Below are 23288 nucleotides of genomic sequence, written 5' to 3' on the forward strand. Positions count from 1 at the left end.
AAATAAGCAATAACTCATTACAAAAAAGATACATATTTAATACTAGTTTTAATACCGTCTTCATCATTTTCAGTATTTGACTTAAATATTAGAGTATTTGCGTGGAGATCTCTCTGCACCTTTTGACGGTTTTCTTTCTTACAGACTCGGGCGGCTAGACTACGACGTTTTCAATAAAATAAATTTATTATTATATCTTTACAACAACAAAAACAAAGAAAACAAAGAGCTTTATAAAAATGCATCATCCCAAGGTTTTCTAGCATTAAAGCACACACATACATATTGACACAATATAAGTCCAATTATTTCCACACGACCTACATAAATTTGTAGATAATATTGCGACACATAAATTTTTTTATTAAAATAAAATAGAAGAAAATATATAATGAAGACCTGTATTAGATTGACCAATACAACCACCGTTCCCTCTTATGCAACAAACAAAATGCACAATACGCCCAAACCCCAAATAATTAAGGCAAGTGAAAACAACATAAGCACAATAAGAGCCTCTTCACCATCAATGTATCATTTAATGAATCCAAATAGGTATGTTAAATGGTTGGCTAGGCCCTGGTCCATCATTTGACCATTGTTTAATGATTAGTGGAATAGGTCGAGCTTGGGCCATCTTATTTACCTAACCAAGGGCTCGGCTCAACCCATGAACATGTTGATGGGGTTTTCAGCACTTGAAACCCATTTAGGTGATAATGAAAAATTCAAATGACTACAAGAAAAAATACAATTTTAAGTTATATATCTTTCTTTCTTTCCTCCACCTAAATGAGGAAGAAAGTTCGAGTTTTAGGGTTTGGTTTGCGTAGAGAAGACGAAAGCAAGCAGGCAGAGCAATTGATATTTGAGATTACAGTGTTAATAAAATGGGAGATCTTTTCACTTTCAAAGTTTCGTACATCTTTTAGCTCTTTCAAAATATAAAGATTACAAGAAAAAAAATGATATTTTCTAATAATTAGTTCTCAATTAAAATTTTCTTTTATCTTAAAATTATTATACTTTGTAATTCTTAAATACTCATAATTTTTTTTCTTAAATAATTGCACGTAGAGGCAAATTCTGGATTTGTTAGTGAAATTATAGGTTGCATATATTGAAAATCTTAATTGGTTAATAAAAAGTTAAAAGAATGAGAAAGTTAATAAGATAGAATAATTATCACTTGAATTATTAAATCTTTAACTTTTGAAATTTTCACTTTCATAGCTTCTTATATCTTTCATCTCTTTCAAAATATAAAGATTGCAAAAAAAAAAAAAAGAAGATATTTTCTATTAATTAGTTCTCTTTCAAAATATCCAATGCTTGATTAGTATGATTGACTCTCAACACTGAGGAGTCACAATCCAAGACTTGCATATCCAATGTTTGATCGACTTGATATTTTATGATCCTCATATATTTGGGGCATTCATGATCAAATGGTTGAGATCAAAGCATGCCATCTGCAGTTTGATCAAAATGGTTACGGTCATTTTAATATATGTAATTAAGACGCAAGACCCTAATGTCAATGTCAAGTTAGCTTCGACGGAAGGCAATTTGGAAAGGTCGCTTTTCCCTCGGTATTGGTTTTGCAGGGCCCAGTTGCGACGACTTGACTCCATGGTCTTGGTTGATTGCTTTTATTTTTAAAAGCTTCAAAAATAAAAGCTTAACCAAACAGGCCCTAAGTCTTCTTAACACTAACTGTGGCTAGGCTATCTATCTTTCTATCATCACAAAATTCCACATCTTTCTCATTGGCCAATTACTAACAGCTAGCTAGCTAGCAACGGTACATATTTCCAGCTTGAAGATGAATACTGAAACAAAGATGGTGTCTAGATATGGAATCTTGGAGTTTTAAGTGTCATAAGAAGCATAAAAATTTCGTCTCCAAGTAACTATTCGTATACAGAAATGCATGAACTTTGTGTCCATAAATAACCACCAATATGCACAAAGTATACAGCTGAATGGTGAATTCTCCTCACCGATTGGGGACGGCATGAACTTCCACGGCGGGTTACGATGCACCCACAACTTGGTACTCCAAATATTGATCTTTCCTTCAAGATTCCGAGTCTTTCCAATCCAGTTGGTGGATACCGTAGCCGACATGGCTTTTATGCGTGTCTTGACACTCTAAACAGGCATGTCAGACACCTATGAATACGACATAGAGTTATTTTAAAAGTTTTTACAAAAATATGGGGCAAGTTTTAAAATAGCCTTTTAAAAATTAATAAAAAATATTAAAAAAAATTATTTTTATTTTTTGAGATGTAAAGTTACTAATTAAATTTTTGTATTCTAATTTAAAAAATAAATATTTTTTAATTGATAATATAGCCAAATTACTTAATTTTTCTTGTGACATTGTTGAACGTAAATAATATTTTATTAATTTTAATTTTAAGAAATTTTTTTATACTAAAATTACAATAACATGAATGATAAATAATATTCTATAAACTATCCATACATTTGAAAAAAAAATTATTTTTTTTATAAAATTTAGTATCGTAAGTGGTGTTTTTATTTCTATTAGTTATAATTTCTTTTAAAATGTTTAATTTTAAAAATAAATCTAACCATCAATATTAGAGAGCATATCATGTTTTAAAATTTTTTCAAGATTTAAACATTTTTTCTTCAAATTATCATCATCAAGTAATTTTAACTTTTCTGCATTATAAATGAATCCAAAATTATCTTCGTAAATTTTAAATTGTTCAAATATATTTTGAAAAGAGGAAACAGTATGATTAACTAAATATATAAAATAATTAATTCTAAATAATTTTTCAATAGATAATTTAATCTCCTTATTTTCATTCTCATCAAATTGATTCTTTCTTTTTATTGTATGTTTTTCATGAAACTTTGGTTCTATATTCATTTATTCTGTAATCCTTTTAGCAAAAATCATAGAAGATTTAAAACTATTTTCTCTATAGTTTTTTAAAAAAGAAATAAGATAATTCAAGTGATCTATTGTAACATTGTAAATATTTACTAACCGTATTAATAAAAAATAATATATCTTACCAAATAATCATGCCTAATAGAAATTTAAAACTTTCAATCTCATGTTTAAATATTTATTAACTGTATTAATAACAAATAACATATATATAAGTTTTGTTGTAACAATTTCAACTCTTAGATATACATTTAATATTAAAAAGAATATTATTTTGCAAACATTAAAAGAAATAAAAACAAAAGAAAAAACGTTTGTGTTGAACCCCTTTCATGCAATTGTTGCTTAGCTCATTTGTCAAAAATTGTGGCTTGCATAATTTCCCTTTGTCAAAAGTTACAACTCTTACCTTTTCACATTCAACAATTTTCAACATCATCATCAGTCTCTCAACACTAGGGAGTCACTTGCATATCCAATGCTTGATCAACTTGATATTTTATGATCTTAATATATCTGGGGCATGCATGCATGATCAATTGGTTGAGATCAAAGCAAACTATCTCAAAATGGTTACGGTCATTTTTAATATGTAAGACGCAAGACCCTAATGTCAATGTCAAGTTAACTTCAATAGAAGGGAATTTGGAGGGTGATAGAAAGGTCGCTTTTCCATTGGTATTGGTTTGCAGGGCCCAGTTGCGACGACTTAACTCCATGGTCCTGTCCTGGTTGATGGCTATCTGGCTTTCTATGATCGCAAAATTCCACATCTTTCTTATTGGCCAATTACTAACAGCTAGCTAGCTAGCAACGGTACATATTTCCAGTTTGATGATGAATACTGAAACAAAGATGGTATCTAGATATGGAATTTTGGAGTTTTAAGTGTCATACGAAGCATAAAAACTTCGTCTCCAAGTAACTATTCGTGTACAGAAATGCATGCAGTTTGTGTCCATAAATAACCACCAATATGCACAAAGTATACAGTTGAATGGTGAATTCTCCTCACTGATTGGGGACGGCATGAACTTCCACGGCGGGTTACGATGCACCCACAACTTGGTACTCCAAATACTGATCTTTCTTTGAAGATTCCAAGTCTTTCCAGTCCAGTTGGTGGGCAATATTAAAGGCATTCATTAGCTTTATACAGTTTGGATCTATAAAAACCCCACCATCCACTTGAACTAGATCGTCATCCACCAAGCCTTCACCACCACCCTTTTCTTAGATCAAATAGTTATGAGCAATGTCATATTCCCAAGCAATTAGTTCACTTTCCAAGCATCTTGCGGCCGCCATGGCTCTTCTTGTATTGGCCTCCTCTTCCTGTTCTACTGCTGCTTCTGTGTCCAATGATGAAGCAGCGGCTCTGTTGAGATGGAAAGCCAACCTTCAAAACCAAAGCCTGCCATCATGGGACGTTGGAAGCAACCATTCTTACTGTAATTGGACTGGAATTGCTTCCGACAACACTAACAGCATCACCCACATTATCCTTAACAGAGTAGGCTTGACAGGTACACTTTTCAGTTTTAGCTTCTCCTCCTTCCCTCATCTTATCCGATTTGAGCTTCATAATAACTCTTTCTAGGGGTCTATTCCTGCACAGATTAGTAATCTTTCGAGACTCTACTATATTGACTTTTCTTCAATCATTTTATTGGAAAAGTTCCATCAGAATTAGGGAGCTTACGAAACCTACAACTTCTCTATCTTTATAAAAACAACCTTTCAGGATCAATTCCTCAAGAACTTGGGATGTTGACTTTGGTTTGGGATCTTCAGCTCTCAAAAAACAATCTCACTGGCCCAATTCCAACTTCAATTTAGAATTTAACCAACTTAGTCCTTTTAGACCTTCATGATAACCATCTTTCAAGTTCAATCCCAACTTTGATTGGGAATTTAACCGAGTTAACTAATCTACACCTTTCCCGTAACCAACTTTTGGGACCAATCCCTCATTCGCTAGGAAATTTGAGTTCCCTTATAAGACTGGCCTTGTTCAATAATAAACTTAGCAAATCTTTCGCATTTACTTGCATTCTTCATAAACGAGAACAAGCTCACTGGTCGTCTACCTCAAAATCTATGCCTAGATGGATGAATTATTAGGGTTACGTGGTGATCTACTATAGCAAGGTACTTAAAATAACAAGCATTCATGAAAAGATTATAATTTAGGAGTTGCTTTTGTCAAGCAGGGGCATTTGATTTTGGGGATTGTGCTGTCGTGTTGTGTTTCTCATGCTTCAAACTGTATCTTCTCTTCTTCCTTCTTTCCCTTTCACTGTACGATGAGAAAGAAAGGGCCACCATGTCCATGACTCCACGACCGACCGTTGCCGCCACCTGCCAGCCGCACCGCCGCACCGCTGTCACCTTCACCTGCCGGCCACGAAACCTATCCCTCTTCTCATGACCGTCTCTCTCTCTCACGACTATCGCCCCCACCCACCAATCGCACCGCTGGCCACGAAACCCATCCCTCTCACGATCGTCTCTCTACCTCTCATGAACGTCGCCCCCCACCCGCCAGTCGCAGCGCCGTCGCTCTCACCCACCGGCCGCGATACCCATCCCTTCCACACCATGTGAATCAGTCAAGTCTATAGAGATGGATGTAACATCAAATCGGAAACCAAATTGCTCCTCTTCCACACCACGCAGGGCAACAACATCGCCTTGCGCTGCCCATTTAGCCGAATTCAAAATACGACTTTTGCTCTAGGGTTCACTGGAAATTGGCCCCATTTGCAGCTCAAACACCAATTAAATTAAAAGTCTATTTGATCTTTCTTTGAAGATTCTAAGTCTTTCCAGTCCAGTTGGTGGGCAGTTCATCAATATAGAGTTTCGATCTATGAATAATAACACCACCACCCTTTTCTTAGATCAAATAGCTAAGAGCAATGTCATATTCCCAAGCAATTAGTTCACTTGCCATGCATCTTGTGCCTGCCATGGCTCTTCTTGTATTGGCCTCCTCTTCCTATACTACTGCTGCTTCTCTGTCCAATGATGAAGCAGCGGCTCTGTTGAGATGGAAAGCCAGCCTTGAAAACCAAAGCCAATCTCTGCTGCCATCATGGGACGTTGGAAGCAACCATTCTTATTGTAATTGGACTGGAATTGGTTGCGACAACACCAGTAGCATCACCCACATTATCCTTAACAGCGTAGACTTGACAGGTACACTTTTCAGTTTTAGCTTCTCCTCTTTCCCTCATCTTATCCGATTTGAGCTTCATAACAACTCATTCTACGGGTCTATTCCTGCACAGATTGGTAATCTTTCGAAACTCTACTATATTGATTTTTCTTCAAATCATTTTATTGGAAAAGTTCCATCAGAATTAGGGAGCTTGCGAAACCTACAATGTCTTTATCTTCATAAAAACAACTTTTCGGGATCAATTCCTCAAGAACTTGGGATGTTGACTTTGATTTGGGATCTTCAGCTCTCAAAAAACAATCTCACAGGCCCAATTCCAACTTCAATTTGGAATTTATCCAACTTAGACCGTTTAATACTTTCAAAAAACCATCTTTCAAGTTCAATCCCAACTTTGATTGGGAATTTAAGCAAGTTAACTAGTCTACGACTTTCCCGAAACAAACTTTCGGGACCAATCCCTCATTCATTAGGAAATTTGAATTCCCTTACTCAACTGGTCTTGTTCAATAATAAACTTAGTGGCCCTATTCCTTCAGAATTAGCCAATCTTACACATTTGCAGAAATTCTCAATAGGCAATAACAAGCTCACTGGTCGTCTACCTCAAAATCTATGCCTAGGTGGATCACTCATAACACTTGGTGCATCAAACAACAATTTAACAGGCAACATCCCCAAAAGCTTGCGAAATTGCAATAGCTTGTTTCGAGTTAGGCTCGAGAACAACCAACTAGAGGGTAATTTACAGGAGGAGTTTGGTGTATTACCAAGCTTAGATTACATGGATTTGAGTTATAATCGTTTCAGAGGCAAGCTTTCGAAAAAATGGGGGCAGTTCAGGAATTTGACTAAGTTAGTGATCTCCAATAATCAGCTCACTGGAAACATGCCGCCTGACTTTGCTGCAGCAACTAAGTTACAGTTTCTTGACCTCTCTTCAAACCATCTAGTGGGGGAGATCCCAAAGAATTTGAGGGAATTGGGCTTACTATTCCACCTTAATTTGAGTAATAACATGCTTTCAGGCAATATCCCAACAGAAATATTTGGTACCCAATCCAGTTTACAAAACCTTGATCTAGCAGCAAACAACCTTACTAGTTCAATTCCAAGGGAGATAGCAAACTGTGAAAACTTACAAAACTTGAATTTGGGTGAGAATCGACTCGCAGGTGGTATTCCTTTTGAGATAGAAAAATTACAATTTCTTCAAAGCCTTGATCTTGGAGACAACAATTTAATGGGTGAAATACCATCTCAGCTTGGGAAAATGCCAAGGTTGGAGAAATTGAATCTCTCCCACAACATGCTTTCTGGTTCCATCCCTTCCTCTTTTGGCGATCAGCCAACAAGTTTGACGTTTATTGATATATCTTACAATAACTTGAAAGGTCCTCTACCAAACACCAAGGTTTTTGAAACATATGAAGCATACAGAGGTAACGGCGGTTTGTGTGGCAATCAGATGGGCTTGATACCCTGCTCATCACCTAAAGTGAAGAACAATGCTGATAAATCTAGAACAAAAACCAAATTTGTTCTTGTTGTGGTAGTTCCTTTGGTAGGGACTCTATTTCTTTTACTTCTTGTTGTTGGGATCTTTCAATTTTTGAGCAAAAGAGTAGTATTAAAAGCAGAAAGTGAGATCCAAGTTGTACATAATGAAAATTTATTTGAAATATGGAGCTATGATGGGAAAATAGTGTACCAAAACATCATAGAAGCAACAGAGGACTTCAATGAGAAATACTACATCGGACGAGGAGGATATGGCATTGTTTATAAAGCTAAGTTTTCAAATGGTTTAGTTGTTGCTGTGAAGAAGACCCATCCTTCCCAAGAGGGCAATTTAGTTGATTTAAAAAGCTTTAGGAGTGAGATTCATGCACTAATAGAGGCACGGCATCGTAACATCATAAAACTTTATGGTTTTTGTTTAGATTCACTTCGTTCATTTTTGGTTTATGAGTTCTTAGAAGGAGATAGCTTGGAGAATAAGCTCAGAAATGATGAAATAGCATTGATGTTTGACTGGGGCAAAAGAATGAATGCTATCAAAGGTGTAGCGAGTGGTTTGTGTTATATGCATCATGAATGTTCACACCCAATCATCCATAGAGACATATCAAGTAAGAATATTTTGTTTGATTCAGAATGTGTTGCACACATATCTGATTTTGGCACTGCTAGGCTCTTAAGCCTCCACTCCTCCAATTGGACTTCATTTGCTGGGACCTTTGGATATGCGGCTCCAGGTATAGCTGTTATTTTTCTAATCACAATGCCTACTACGTAGTTATATATATATTTTTATTAAATTAAATATTATTTATAGTGTAAATCTGGTATAAATGAGGATTTTCTTATCTACATTAAAGATTGAGTTCAAAACAAACTTGAGGTAGGCACCATTTGTCACCTTCCCTAGTCTATTAATTGGATGCTTATTAGTTAACAACACCTTGTTATATTTAGCTACCATGCCGTAAATATATTTGAACTATTAATATTTTCATTTACACTTTGTTTCTTCTCTCTATCTTCTAATATTTACCTCTTGTCTTTTAACCTTGTTTTGTAGAACTTGCTTATACAATGGAAGTGAATGCAAAGTTGGATGTTTATAGTTTTGGGATTTTAACATTAGAGGTGTTAATGGGAAAACACCCATGTGATCTTATCTCATCTCTTTCCTCTTCGTGTTCCTCGTCTTCCTCATCATTGCCTTCTACTTTTTATGGCATATTATTGAAAGATGTATTAGACAATCACCTCCCACCACCAGAGGATCAAGTAGCAGAGAAAATTGTGATTACCACAAAGTTAGCACTTGCTTGCGTTAACATCGATCCACATCTCCGACCATCTATGAAGCAAGTTTTTGTGGAGCTATCAAAACTGAGGCCATTTTCAGAGAGTTCATTCCACACAATTACTTTAGGTCAACTCCTTAATTTCAATTGTATTTAGCTATCTTTGTTTCTTTTTAAGGTTTGATATAGTCTCTACATATATCTATCATATCCTGTAGTTTTTACTTGAATGTATTTTTTCTTATAGTTTAATAGCTTATTTAGAAAAAAAATTAAAGTAGACTTCTCTTTTTTCCTTGTAATCTTTTTCCTGGGGGAATTGTGGGACTAAATATTAGATATTCACTATTTAAACATGAAAATGGTTGGATATCATTAGTCAAGTTTTAAAATATTTGAAAAGTTCCCATTATATATTGCTCCAATACCACTTATTAGGTAATAAATCAAATATAGAAATAAATTTTGTAACATTCATAAAAGATTAAAATCATATATAACATAGTTTGATAATATGGTAACATTTATTATGGTGGAATAATGAATCACAAAAAAAAAAAACTCTTACCCAAAATTTCACAATCTCACTAGATTTTTTATTACTCTAAATTTGTACATTCTAAACAATCACATATGGTTATTATATTAGATATAGGATTTATATCTCTATCATATTTTTAGTATAATTTTTTAAATTTGAATTCAAGACAATCATATAGTGAGAGAGGCAACCTACGTTTCAATAACTAATTTTAATTTTGTTTAAAGATTTTGGAAAAGATATTAAAATTTGATATGAAGTGTATGGTTCTAAATGAAGATATGACAAAAAACATAAATATATGAAATTCTAGAATTCATATAGTTGACTTTACATAGTGGGATAAAGGCTGAATATGTTGTTGTTGTTTATCTATATTAAAACTAAAACGCCCCATTTTAGAATATAACAAAAAAAAAAAAAAAAAGACTTCACTAGTCTCAAATTCATTATGTCAATATAGAATGTTTTTATAATTTTCATTTTTTTGAATTTTTTTAAAATAAAAATATATTGAAACAATGAGTAGAGGGGCTCAAATTCTTTATCAAGTAGGCGGGTTAGTCCAAGTCAAAAAGAAAAAAAGAAAAAAATTGAGTTTAAAATATTTTTTTGAAGAAAACTTACTTTTTTTCAATAGCAAAAGTAGAGAAGAAATAAAAAAAAAAAAAAAACTTAAAGGTTATCCTAGATCCTGAATGATCGACCACGTGAATTACCCTGAAAGGTTACAGTATAATTAAAACTTAAAGGTTAATTGTCTTAGAATCCCAAAGTTCCCTCCACAAGTTCATGGAAAAGTTTCGGTCCCAGAGAGTTTTAAAAAGCATTTTTAGTTTTTAATTTATTTTCTACAACTAAAGATGTCTTAACTGTTTATATATTCTTCAAAAGATAAGCACATGTTCCCAACGGTAAGTTTGTCTTGATAGAACATCTCTGGTCACAAATTGGTTCAAAAACTGGCCTTCTGTCACTATTGTTTTAGAATTGCTATTTGTAATTTGATAATTTGATGATAAAATAGGTATTTATATACTGACTGTACTATTAATCTTTGTAGAAGTGAATTGTTTATATCAACCAAAAAAAAAAGACAAAATGAAATTAATTAGTGGCAATAATGATACTTTTTTTTTTTTTACTATTGTGTGTAAATCTTGCGTTAACTACTCAAGGGAGACAACATTTGACCACTAATTAGAGTCTGAGTTCGTCTAATGTATGAAAATTTTTATTTGATATATATATATATATATCACATGTTATACATATGTAAAAATAATAAAAGAATTTAAATAAAAATTTATTGGATGATATTTAATAGTAACAATTTACTTTTTAATTTCTTTTAGGCACAATTTTAAACAAAATAAGTCTTGATATAGCAGTAAAGTAATGGCCGTTGTTCTCTCTAAGTATTTTTATATGAGTAATCAAGTGTCTTTATCACAAATGTCGACATTCACATTAAAAATTTTTTAATGCTTAGGGAAATGTGACATGTTAAGATGATTGTAGTTCTCTCTAAATAGGGGTGTGCACAGTCTGGTTTGGTGGGCTTTTGACATTTTCAGTATGTCAAACCGCTTTTGCGATTTTTCTATCAAATCAGACCTCACGGTGTGGTTTGATCCACGGAAATCGTACTGCATTTTGTGGTGCGGTTCGATGCAATTTTCGTGATTTGCCCAAAACATATAAAATATTAATCCACCCATTTTTGTGGTGCGATTTCCATGATTTCATAAATTTTTTTATCAACCATTTAGCCCATGAACCAAAATAAATAAAAGATATTGTATATAAACAATCTATTTATATATAAGCATATTGTTATATAAATTGTTTCATAATTTTTTTATTATTATATTATATTCGGGTGATTCGATTCAAATCGAACTAAGAAATCCTCAAATCGCAAACCGCATGGTTTGAGGATTTCTCAAATCGTGCCAGATCGGCCCTTAAAAAATCATACGGTGCGGAATTGGTTCGGTCAATTTTCACAGTTTGCCAATTTTTTTGAACACTCCTATCTTTAAGTATTTGTTTAGTGAGTAATAGTGCGTTGGCATCATAAATATTAATATTCGCGTGAAAAGCCTTATAATACTTAAGAAGATAAAACTTATGAAGACGAGGAGTCCAAAATTCAAATTGAAGTTATTTGAAGATTCCTTTGATATTTGTATATATTCTTTATGTTAAGAGGAATATAAATATATTTTGGTAGTTTAGAATCATTATTTTTCAATTTTTGTTGCGATGCTTGTGGTATGCCCTAGTATAAATTATTGATGATTTATGATTTTTTTTCAACAAAATACTTATTTAAAGAAAAAAAAAAGATATAACATTAAAATTGTTTGAGAAATTTGTTACTGTTTATGGGCCATGAGTTTAATTTTTATTAATAGTCAATTTTTCTTTTTTAAAAATACATAAAAGATATTTAAAAAAAATGTTATTCACATGGTTTCATAACATCAAAATATAGATATTATTATTCTCACCAAATTGCTTCTATTCTCATTTGTTTGGTGCAAGGGTTATTGCTTGAGCCCTAAAAAAAACAATCTATGGTTATAGCTGAGCCAAATAAAAAATTACTATATAATACAGGATAGTGTTCGTCTTTCTAATCAATCATTCAATAATAATTGTTTTAAATTCATGACAAGAAGTCAAGGTAGTAAACTTGGGTAGTTGAGATCGAACTACTCTAAAATCTGAGTATTCTCTTCTTTACTCTCTTGCATCTCATTTTTGTTATTCGTTGATTCATACTTAAAATTTTAGGGTGAGGTTAATTTATTTCTCTCTTAAGCTAACTTTCCTTTTATTGTTATACCTTTTAAGGGTCTTGCTTAAAAAAAAAGTTATGTTAATAAAATTTCAACTTATAAGATTCACCAATTATTTTGTCAATAATTTTATTACTACCCAATCCCATTTTATTCAAAATTTTGTCTAAAAAATGTAAACTATAGTTGTCAAATGATGTCTAATATACATTAATTTAAAAATTTTATTTTTTATTTATATGTGCATAACATGAGCCATTCTTCTAAGTAAAGGAAAGGTAAGAATTGAATTTATTTTTTTTTTGAAAAAATTTCCTATCTGAAAATATCATATTATCTAAAATTAACAATAGTTTATAATAAATCTATCTAAAATTAACAATAAATCTACTTACTACTATGAACTGTTGCTATCTTTTTTCCTATAAATGAGAGTATATTAACAAAAAAAATCTTAAAACGTATATAGCTTGTGTTAGGGCATACCCTAACCAACCACAACTGAAAAAACACAAAAAATATTATGAAATTGTGTGTCATGACATTTTGTGAGAATTGTTTATCAAACTTGTTTGTCGGTATATCATTTCTCTAAAGAACAAATATTTTTTGTTATTTTAATTTGTTTTTTTTTTCTTTAAGACACAAAATGAAGGGTTTTAAAGAAAAAAAAAATTAATCATGTGGCCTTCTATAGATATTTTTAAACCACAAAAGGGTCACGGGCTATTCACCCTAGTTTTATTTGCATGAAATTGACCATAATCGTAAGTTTATTCATTCATTTGACCACAAAAAAGAAGCCTATATGAAATTGATCAAAGTGTGCAAGATTACCTATCAAAAGTGACCATTTGCCCAATATCCTAACACAAATCCATTTTGATTGGTCCTTTTTCACTGATTGACCTTTTTATTTAACCACTTTGTGTGATCGACTTCCCTTATTCCCTCCACCTTTGGTCTTTTATTTCTATCGTTTTGCCTCACCTAGTCCCCTTCTCTTTTGTCTTTTGGTTTGATCCCAACTGGTTAGCTCTTGTCTCAGTGCATGTTCCCTTTGTATGGTGGCTTTGTGTTGTCCTCAAAAGAAAAAAAAAAGTGAAAAAGAAAAGAAACATAAACTTAATAAAAGAAATTATCACAAACACGATGAGATTGATGAGACTTTCGAGACCAATTACCACCCACTTCGAATAATTGTCATGTTCTTAGCTAGTTCTTCTCGATTATGAAGTATTCTTAGGAATCCTCTAGCATGAGCTTGTCCAAGCTTGTTATACTTGTAAAAAAAGAACAAGGCTCAGTCTTACAATAGATCATTTGATGCTTAAGTCAGTTACTATATTCCGACTAAATGACACAATAATGATGCAATCAATGCATAATTAACGAGGTACCTAATTTGTGAAAAATTGTGCCTTTGTATAAGCTTGTTAGGGATTTGATAAAAAGCTAGATTATGCCACGCAAATAGTCAAATTTGAGCCCTTGAATGAGCTTGGTGAGTCAATAATGTAATATGAGCGTAGACTTAGTCTTGTGCCATTTTTTATCTTCCAAGCTTGGATAACTTTGGGTCCAACCTTGAACCTATTCTAGATTTAGGCCCAATTTTTTAGGCCTAATCTTCTTGGGCTTTAAATCTAAGTTGTTGGCTTAGATCTCTCCTAATTACCCAATATAACATCTCACTAATGTAGTCACAATTTTTTCCCTCGTGCTCATGTAATATCGATACTAAATTTAAATATTTATATCCCATTAATAAAGAATGGGTATTACACGAACAATTCTCCCCCTTATGCTTGTGTTATATCGACACAAAATTTAGATATTTATATTCTATTAATAAAGAATGGGTACTACGCTAACAATTCTCCTCATCAACTTACATTATATGGACACAAAATTTAGATATTTCTATCTCGTTAATAAAGAATAAAGAATGGACATTACACCAACAGTTCTCCCTCTCTTGCACAAATTATATGGACACAAAATTTAGATATTTATATCTCATTAATAAAGAATGAGTATCACACTACCAATTCTTCCCGTCTTACCTATGTTATATGGACACAAAATTTAGATATTTGTATCACATTAATAAAGAATGGGTATTACACCAACAATTCCCTCGCTCGTGCTCATGTTATATCGATACAAAATTTTGATGTTTTGTATCCCATTAATTAAAAATGGGTATTACACCAACAATTCTTTCCCTCAGGCTCATCTTATATTGACAAAAAGTTTAGATATTTATATCACATTAATAAATAATGGGTATTGCACCAACAATTCTGCTGCTTGTGCTCATGTTATATCCACACAAAATTTTGATATTTTGTATGATCTTCAATGCTAAATATTACTCAAAATCTTAAAATTCTATATTGAAATAATATTTTTCATTTATTTAACGGCAGCCCGCGACAAGCGCTGGTACTGTTTAGTCTCATGATCTGCAGAGGCGTGCCGCCTGATAAGTTCACTTTCCCGTTCGCCATGAAACCTTGCTTGGCCTTAGCGCCGCCTTCGTCGGGGAAGGAGGTTTTTTCGCTCGCTGTCAAAGGTGGGTTTCCCGGGATATCTTCTTGCAGAATACACTGATGGATCTCTTCTTCAAGTGCGGGGACCCCGATCATGGCGGCAAGGTGTTCGACAAAATGCGTGTGAGAAACGTAGTATCTGGATTCTGGACCACCATGATTTCCGGGCTGGTGGCCTGCGGCGAACTGGATGCTGCTAATTTGGTGTTTGAGCAAATGCCGGGGAGAAATGTTGTCTCTTGGACCGCAATTATTAATGGCTATTCCAGAAATCAATGGCCCAATGAGGCATTTATATTGTTCAGGAGGATACTGCAGGTTGATAATGTCAAGCCCAATGAGTATACACTGGTTAGCCTGTTGATCGCCTGCACTGAACTCCGGAGCCTGAACTTGGGCCGCCGGATTCATGACTTCGCTTTCAAGAATGGGTTTGATTTAGGGGTTTTCCTGGGAACAGCTCTTATTGATATGTACAGCAAATGCGGAAGCTTGGAGGATGCCAAGCGAGTTTTCGACAGCATGGATGTCAAGGGCACGGCTACCTGGAATTCGATTATTACTAATTTAAGAGTGCACGGGCGTGGAGAGGAAGCTCTAAATCTATTCGAGCAGATGGAGGCAGCGAATGTAGAGCCGGATGCAGTCACGTTTGTGGGAGTGTTGTGTGCTTGTGTACGCACAAACAATGTCACTGGTGCTTGCAGGTACTTCAAACGTATGACTGAACGTTATGGTATCTGCCCCAATGCGGACCCTATAGTTGCATGGTTGAACTCTGCAGCCATGCCAACATTCCAGATGAAATTGGTAAATTGGTGGATCCCTACCCTTCTTAGCTAATTGTGTGTTACAAAGCATTGCCCAGAGCAAGAAATTCATTGTTATTCCTACGCAGAGTTTGTAAACTCATGCGGCTAAGGTGGGAGGGACATTGGGCTGGTTTTCTGATAACAAAACTGATGCTCTGAACCATCACAATGATATATTTACCACGAATACATGGATGCAAACTTTCATCTGGTAAAGAAGGAGGCTGCTGTTAACATCAAGCCAGAGACTTAGGCTGTTTACAAGCAGAAGTTACCAGGTATATACATAAACAATTGTAATTCAGCTGATAAATTTCCCCAGTTCTAACTCATTATTTATGCTGTAACTAGTAACTTTTTTGAGTCTTGAAAGGCTTTTTAGGAATCTAGCGAGTCTTCATCAATTAAGGTTCCCTAGTATATAGTGCATGTTTTAAGGATGAGATAGATGAGCATAGGAAAAAAAAGGAAAACACTCTCTTTACCAAATAAAGTGATAGTTTAATGGCAGGACACTTTCAAAATATCCCATTTGAAGTTTGAATTTGTAGGTTCAATTCCTAACTTCGCGAATGCTTATACAAAGGTTGTCTAATGCTACATAATCCACGGGTTAAGTGGAGGGATCAATTATGTTGTGAATGAGATCGTAAGGTAATGGTTTAATAGAAGATGAAAATTTATTAATAAACCAACAGCTGAAGCTTCCCAAATACAATACCATCCTAGGACCATGAAGCATCAACCACCCAAAACAGAGAGGGCAGAAATTCCTGAAGCTAAACCAAAATAAAACTACTGGTAGTAGAACAGAAAGTATGAGACTACCCCTGTTTGGAACCCTTCTGAAAAATCCCAAAAACCTTGTATAATGATGTAGAAGGCCCTTCAGGAAATCTGATTTAGTTAACATGAATTTGTCTGCACATTCTCTCCCCTTTCCTTTAAATCTTCTTCTGGCAGAATCTTACACAGCAGCTCCAAGACTTATAAAATCTCAAGCATGGACAAATTCCACCAAGGTCTATGGATACTAAGGCAAATAGGCATGGTAGAAGAGTGACTCTTCTAGATAATTCGACCATCAGGCTGAAAAGAATAACATGTCCAAACTTCCTAAATCATTTTCCAAGACAGCCTTCGTCAACAAACCCAAAACCTAATATTACTCTGGGAAACCATAACGCAGCCAGTAGGAAAAAAACTGTTGCAAAAGCACAGCTGCCCCTCACAGTTCCAGATACTAGAATTATGGAGCAATGAATCCATAAGATTTCCATGCTTCCAGCCCACCACCGCTTCAATTCAAGCTAAAATCAAGCTACAAAAACTTCCATTCTCCATGATAGGACCATTAGGACTTTCTACCCAGAAAACAGGCCATCACCTCACTACAACCCAATCATTTCATATCAAATTTGGAAAATTCCTTCAGACTACTCTGCGTCAACCTTTTTTTTTTGGGGGGGGGGGGGGGGGGAGATAAATGGTAAGATTGTATTAAAGAAAACAACTATCCCACAAGACCAGGTCCTACAACCCCAAACAATATTCAAGGACAGCAAAATCAATAACATCCCAACACAGAAAATACACCGAAATTATCCTAAATTTGCAACAAGGACCAACACTGAAGCAGGGGGGTCCCAACTCGAATGTGATGGATCCTTGAATGATAGTCATAATTATTTGGCATTGATATCACCTTGCCTCAACCCTTGGGGTTTTCCAAGCTGATCCTTGCCACGATTGCTTGGTATCTTGTTGAGTGCCCAGACATATTTTTTCAGTTAGATTCTTGAGGGGCCTAAACCCTAAATCTTACATGACATGTGTGGTTAATGCGGTGCTCTACTCGTATAGTTATGTTGTGGGGTCAGTGTAAGCATTACATAGTGGAGTTTTGTCTAACTCATGCAGATGAGACGATTTGCATGAAATTAATAATGTTGGAAATTCAAATACTAAAAAAAATAAATAAATAAAAGGAGATGTTATCTCATTTCCAAATTCTGGTTGAACGATTCTTCTAACAAGCGAGCGTACCCATCAATTAATCGTATGCCCAGGCTAGATGGATATTGATATGTTTCAATTTGAATAATCACCCATCCATTCAACTTATTGGTTGAATAAATAATCTCAAACCCCATCCAAATGTCAGAACACCACATTCAAGACCCAATCACTAAAACAAGTCGAATAAATTTCAATTACTATGATATTTTAATTTTAATTTGACATTGCAATATTGCTCCTAAGTTTTTGGGTTTTTTTATTACAATTGTTACTTGTTAGTTTAATTGTATATATTAAATAAATCCTCTTAAAAAATGATTTTTGTGGGTTCCACCAGTTTGGTTCCCATGGCCGGTCGGAAAATCATATCCATTTGGGTCAACGAACCCTGAAAATTATTAAATTACGTTCATTGATGAAATATCTGAGCTTTTAATTATTCAAATACCTGAGAGTTGTAACAAAATACTAATGAAATCTGATGTGATTAACGAAATCTAATGTTATCTCATTTCCAAATTTTGGTTGAATGATTCTCCGAACAAGCGAGCGTACCCATAAATTAATCATATGCCCAGGCTAGATGGATATTGATATGTTTCAATTTGAATAATCACCCATCCATTCAACTTATTGATTGAATAAATAATCTCAAACCTCATCCAAAGGTCAGGACACCACATTCAAGACCCAATCACTAAAACAAATAGAATAAAGTTCAATTATTATGATATTTTAATTATAATTTGACATTGCAATGTTCGTCCTACTTGTTAGTTTAATTGTATATTAAATAAATCCTCTTAAAAAAAGATTTTTGTGGGTTCCACCAGTTTGGTTCCCATGGCCGGTCGAAAAAGATTCTTAAACCGGCCGGCGTATCAAAATCAACGGGTCAATTCAAAACCAAACGGCGTCGTTAGAGTCTCAAATTTATTTGTTTGCATGTAACGCGCACGACCTTTGCGACGCCGGCAAAATCATATCCATTTGGGTCAACGAACCCTGAAAATGATTAATTGATTAAATATATCTGAACTTTTATTTATTAGTTTATTAATTGAGGACGAGACGGCACGGCATTCTGCTTTCAGCTACTATATTGCCTATTGATTGCAACAGGTATTCAATGTATTGAAGAAACATCAAACGGCGCCGTTTTGGAATTTCATTCACCCAAATATCAATTTTTTAATCAATTTTTCATTCACCCAAATATCAATTTAAACTTCTGAATATACAAATATTTCAAATTTTCCACCATATATAAACAAATTAAATGCATTCATTAGCTTTACACAGTTTGGATCTATAAATACCCTACCCACGCCATGCACCTGAACTCGTCATATTCATCCGCCAAGTCGTCGCCGCCACCCTTTTCTTAGATCAAATAGTTAAGAGCAATGTCAAATTCCCAAGCAATTACTTCACTTTCCATGGCTCTACTTGTATTGGCCTTCTCTTCCTGTTCTACCGCTGCTTCTCTGTCCAATGATGAAGCAGCGGCTCTGTTGAGATGGAAAGCCAGCCTTGAAAACCAAAGCCAATCTCTGCTGCCATCATGGGACGTTGGAAGCAACCAGTCTTATTGTAATTGGGCTGGAATTGCTTGCGACAACACTAGCAGCATCGCCCACATTGTCCTTAACAGCGTAGGCTTGACAGGTACACTTTTTAGTTTTAGTTTCTCCTCCTTCCCTCATCTTACCCGATTCGATCTTAAAAACAACTCATTCTACGGTTCTATTCCTACACAGATTGGTAATCTTTCGAAACTCTACTATATTGATTTGTCCAAAAACCATTTTATTGGAAAAATTCCATCAGAATTAGGGAGCTTACGAAACCTACAATGTCTTTATCTTTATGAAAACAACCTTTCGGGATCAATTCCTCAAGAACTTGGGATGTTGACTTTGGTTTGGGATCTTCAGCTCTCAAAAAACAATCTCACAGGCCCAATTCCAACTTCAATTTGGAATTTAACCAACTCAGTCATCTTTATAGTTCAAGATAACCATCTTTCCGGTTCAATTCCATCTTCGATTGGGAATTTAACCAACTTAACTATTCTATACCTTTCCCGTAACCAACTTTCAGGACCAATCCCTCATTCGTTAGGAAATTTGAATTCCCTTACTAAACTAGGCTTGTCTACTAATAAACTTAGTGGTCCTATTCCTTCAGAATTAGACAATCTTACACATTTGCAGATATTCTCAATAGGCAATAACAAGCTAACTGGTCGTCTACCTCAAAATCTATGCCTAGATGGATCACTCATAAGACTTGATGCAGCAAACAACTATTTAACAGGCAACATCCCCAAAAGCTTGCTAAACTGCAATAGCTTGTTTCGAGTTAGGCTTGAGAACAACCAACTAGAGGGTAATTTTCAAGAAGATTTTGGTGTACTACCAAGCTTGAATTACATGGATTTGAGTTATAATCGTTGGTTTGGCAATCTTTCTGAAAAATGGGGGCAGTCCAAGAATTTGACTAGGCTAATGATCTCCAATAATCAACTCACTGGAAACATACCGCCTGACCTTGCTGCAGCAAAGTTACAGTTTCTTGACCTCTCTTCAAACCATCTAGTAGGGGAGATCCCAAAGAATTTGAGGGAGTTAGGCTTATTATTCCACCTTAATTTGAGTAATAACAAGCTTTCAGGCAACATCCCAGCAGAAATATTCGGTACCCAATCTAGTTTACAAAACCTTGACCTAGCAGCAAACAACTTTACTGGTTCAATTCCAAGGGAGATAGCAAACTGTGAAAACTTACAAAACTTGAATTTGGGTGAGAATCGACTCACGGGTGGTATTCTTTTTGAGATAGAAAAATTACAATTTCTTCAAAGCCTTGATCTTGGAGACAACAATTTAATGGGTGAAATACCTTCTCAGCTTGGGAAAATCCCAAGGTTGGAGAAATTGAATCTCTCCCACAACATGCTTTCTGGTTCCATCCCTTCCTCCTTTGGTGAGCAGCCAACAAGTTTGACATCTATTGATATATCTTATAATAACTTGAAAGGTCCTCTGCCAAACACGAAGGCTTTTGAAGCATATGAAGCATATAGAGGTAACGACGGTTTGTGTGGCAACCAGACGGGCTCGATACCGTGCTCATCACCTAAAGTGAGGAACAATGCAGATAAATCCAGAACAAAAACCAAACTTGTTCTTCTTGTGGTAGTTCCTCTGGTAGGGACTCTATTTCTTGTAGTTGTTGGGATCTTTCTTTTGAGCAAAACAGTAGCATTGAAAGTAGAAAGAGAGATCCAAGTTGTACGTAATGAAAATTTATTTGAAATATGGAGCTATGATGGGAAAATAGTGTATGAAAACATCATAGAAGCAACCGAGGACTTCAATGAGAAATATTGTATCGGACGAGGAGGATATGGCACTGTTTATAAAGCTAAGTTTTCAAGCGGTTTAGTTGTTGCTGTGAAGAAGACCCATCCTTCTCAAGATGGCAATTTGGTTGATTTAAAAAGCTTTATAAGTGAGATTCATGCACTAACAAAGGCACGACATCGTAACATCATAAAGTTTTATGGTTTTTGTTCAGATTTACGGCGTTCATTTTTGGTTTATGAGTTCTTAGATGGAGGTTGCTTGGAGAATAAGCTCAGGAATGAGGGAGAAGCATTGAGGCTTGACTGGAGCAAAAGAATGAATGCTATCAAAGATGTAGCAAGTGGTTTGTGTTATATGCATCATGAATGTTCGCACTCAATAATCCATAGAGACATATCAAGTAAGAATATTTTATTTGATTCAGAATGTGTTGCTCACATATCTGATTTTGGCACTGCTAGACTCTTAAAGCTCCATTCCTCTAATTGGACTTCATTTGCTGGGACCTTTGGATATTCGGCTCCAGGTATGACTGTTATTTTTTTTCTAATCATAATGCCTATAACATAATTATATATATTTTTTGATTAAATTAAATATTATTTATAGTGTAAGTCTAGTATAAATGAGGATTTTCTTATCTACATTAAAGATTGAGTTGAAACAAACTTGAGGTAGGCATTTTTTGTCACCTTCCTTAGTCCATTACTTGGATATTTACTAGTTAACATCTTGTTATCTTTAGCTACCATGTCGTAAATATATTTGAACTATTAAGATTTTCATTTACTGTTTGTTTCTTTTGTCTTTGTTTTAATTTTTTACTTTTTGTCTTTTAACCTTGTTTTGTAGAACTTGCTTATACAATGGAAGTGAATACAAAGTTGGATGTTTACAGTTTTGGGATTTTAACATTAGAGGTGTTGATGGGAAAACACCCATGTGATCTTATCTCATCTCTTTTCTCTTTGTGTTCCTCGTCTTTGTCATCATTGCCTTCCACCTTCTATGGCATATTATTGAAAAATATATTAGATAATCGCCTTCCACCACCAGAAGATCAAGTAGTAGAGAAAATTTTGGTTACCACAAAGTTAGCACTTGCTTGTGTTAACACTGATCCACATCTCCGACCATCTATGAGGCAAGTTTATGTGGAGCTATCCAAACAAAGGCCACCTTCAAAGAGTTCATTCCACACAATTACTTTAGGCCAACTCCTTGATATCAATTGTATTTAGCTATCTATGTTTCTTTTTTAAGATTTTGATATAGTCTCTAGATATGTTTGTCATATCTTATGGTTTTTACTTGAATATATTTTTCTTGATATCAGCTCCTTCTGTAATCTTTTTTGGGGTTAATTATGGGACTAAATATTAAATATTCACTATTTAAACATGAAAATGGTTGGATATCATTAGTTAAGTTTAAAAATATTTGAAAAGTGAATATCTAGATTTTTATCAGGTTTTATGAAGCCAACAATCCACACAAATTAAGATTTATACAAATTATGCAAAACTAAAGTATACAATTGGACCAAATATGCCAATAAATCAATATAAATGAACAAAACAACAAATCTTATTGATTTAAACATTTTACGGTTCTGGTAGATCAACGCATTAAAAATATATTTATTGAGTCTCTTGAATGCTTGGTTGATTTGACTCACTTTGACAGATTTGTATTTGAGATTTGTTTGATGCTTGAGAGTTAATAACCTTCAATGTGCAATATTCAACCTTGTTCTTTTGTGTTTACGAAATATTTATACTTCAAAACCTTCATTTAAATGTTCCCTATTACCAAGAGGCACCTTTAATGCTAGAAAGAAACTCCCACACGAAATTTGAACTGGGGCAGACCTAGGATTCTTTACTTGGGGGGCTTCAAAATTTTTTTTTCCAACTGTGAGCTTTATCAATAGAAAAAAACAATAAGATAAAAATGAGAGTTTAATGAATTTTATATGCATATTTAACATAATTTATTAACTTAAAAAGAGAAAGCAAAAAATAACAAAAAATGTACAATACAAATATTTTATAAAACTATTTAAAGCCAATTTGCGATTCTTCAAAAGATCAAACTTGTCAATGAGTACTTTTGTATCAATACCAAAAGCAATCTCCCTCTCAATGTAGATAGTCATGACGTTTGCTAGAAAGTCATTCTCTATTTTATTGCAAAGTGATGATTTGATGAGTTTCATCCCTAAAAAAGCTCGTTCTGTTGTTGCTAT

The 23288-nt window shown here is 34.3% G+C and overlaps 3 protein-coding genes across 5 annotated transcripts in view; all 3 read left to right on the forward strand.

Moving 5' to 3' along the window:
* The first annotated feature begins 4491 nt into the window (after positions 1 to 4491).
* On the forward strand, positions 4492 to 22377 carry LOC127799184 (MDIS1-interacting receptor like kinase 2-like). Of its 3 annotated transcripts, XM_052332961.1 has the most exons (3): positions 4567 to 7400; positions 20599 to 21566; positions 21893 to 22377. In XM_052332961.1, the coding sequence occupies exons 1-3, from the start codon at positions 5857 to 5859 to the stop codon at positions 22279 to 22281; spliced, it is 2901 nt and encodes a 966-aa protein (XP_052188921.1). In that variant the 5' UTR covers positions 4567 to 5856; the 3' UTR covers positions 22282 to 22377. The 3 variants fall into 3 exon arrangements, with proteins under 3 accessions (XP_052188919.1, XP_052188920.1, XP_052188921.1); XM_052332959.1 differs by lacking the exons at positions 20599 to 21566; positions 21893 to 22377 and adding an exon at positions 8704 to 9322 and having other exon boundaries at positions 4492 to 8377; XM_052332960.1 differs by lacking the exon at positions 20599 to 21566 and having other exon boundaries at positions 4511 to 8377.
* LOC127799186 (pentatricopeptide repeat-containing protein At3g26630, chloroplastic-like) lies at positions 14707 to 17120 on the forward strand. The gene is made up of 2 exons (XM_052332966.1): positions 14707 to 15648; positions 15737 to 17120. The coding sequence occupies exons 1-2, from the start codon at positions 14899 to 14901 to the stop codon at positions 15743 to 15745; spliced, it is 759 nt and encodes a 252-aa protein (XP_052188926.1). The 5' UTR covers positions 14707 to 14898; the 3' UTR covers positions 15746 to 17120.
* Positions 18491 to 23288, forward strand: part of LOC127799185 (MDIS1-interacting receptor like kinase 2-like) — a 45602-nt gene continuing 40804 nt past the window's right edge. Inside the window, exon 1 of the mRNA XM_052332963.1 lies at positions 18491 to 19337. Coding sequence (XP_052188923.1) covers positions 19076 to 19337 — 262 coding nt within the window. The 5' untranslated portion in view covers positions 18491 to 19075. The remainder of the gene's footprint in view (positions 19338 to 23288) is intronic.

The sequence above is a fragment of the Diospyros lotus genome, chromosome 4 (genome assembly GCF_014633365.1).
Source record: "Diospyros lotus cultivar Yz01 chromosome 4, ASM1463336v1, whole genome shotgun sequence".
In the NCBI taxonomy this organism is placed as follows: Eukaryota; Viridiplantae; Streptophyta; class Magnoliopsida; order Ericales; family Ebenaceae; genus Diospyros; species Diospyros lotus.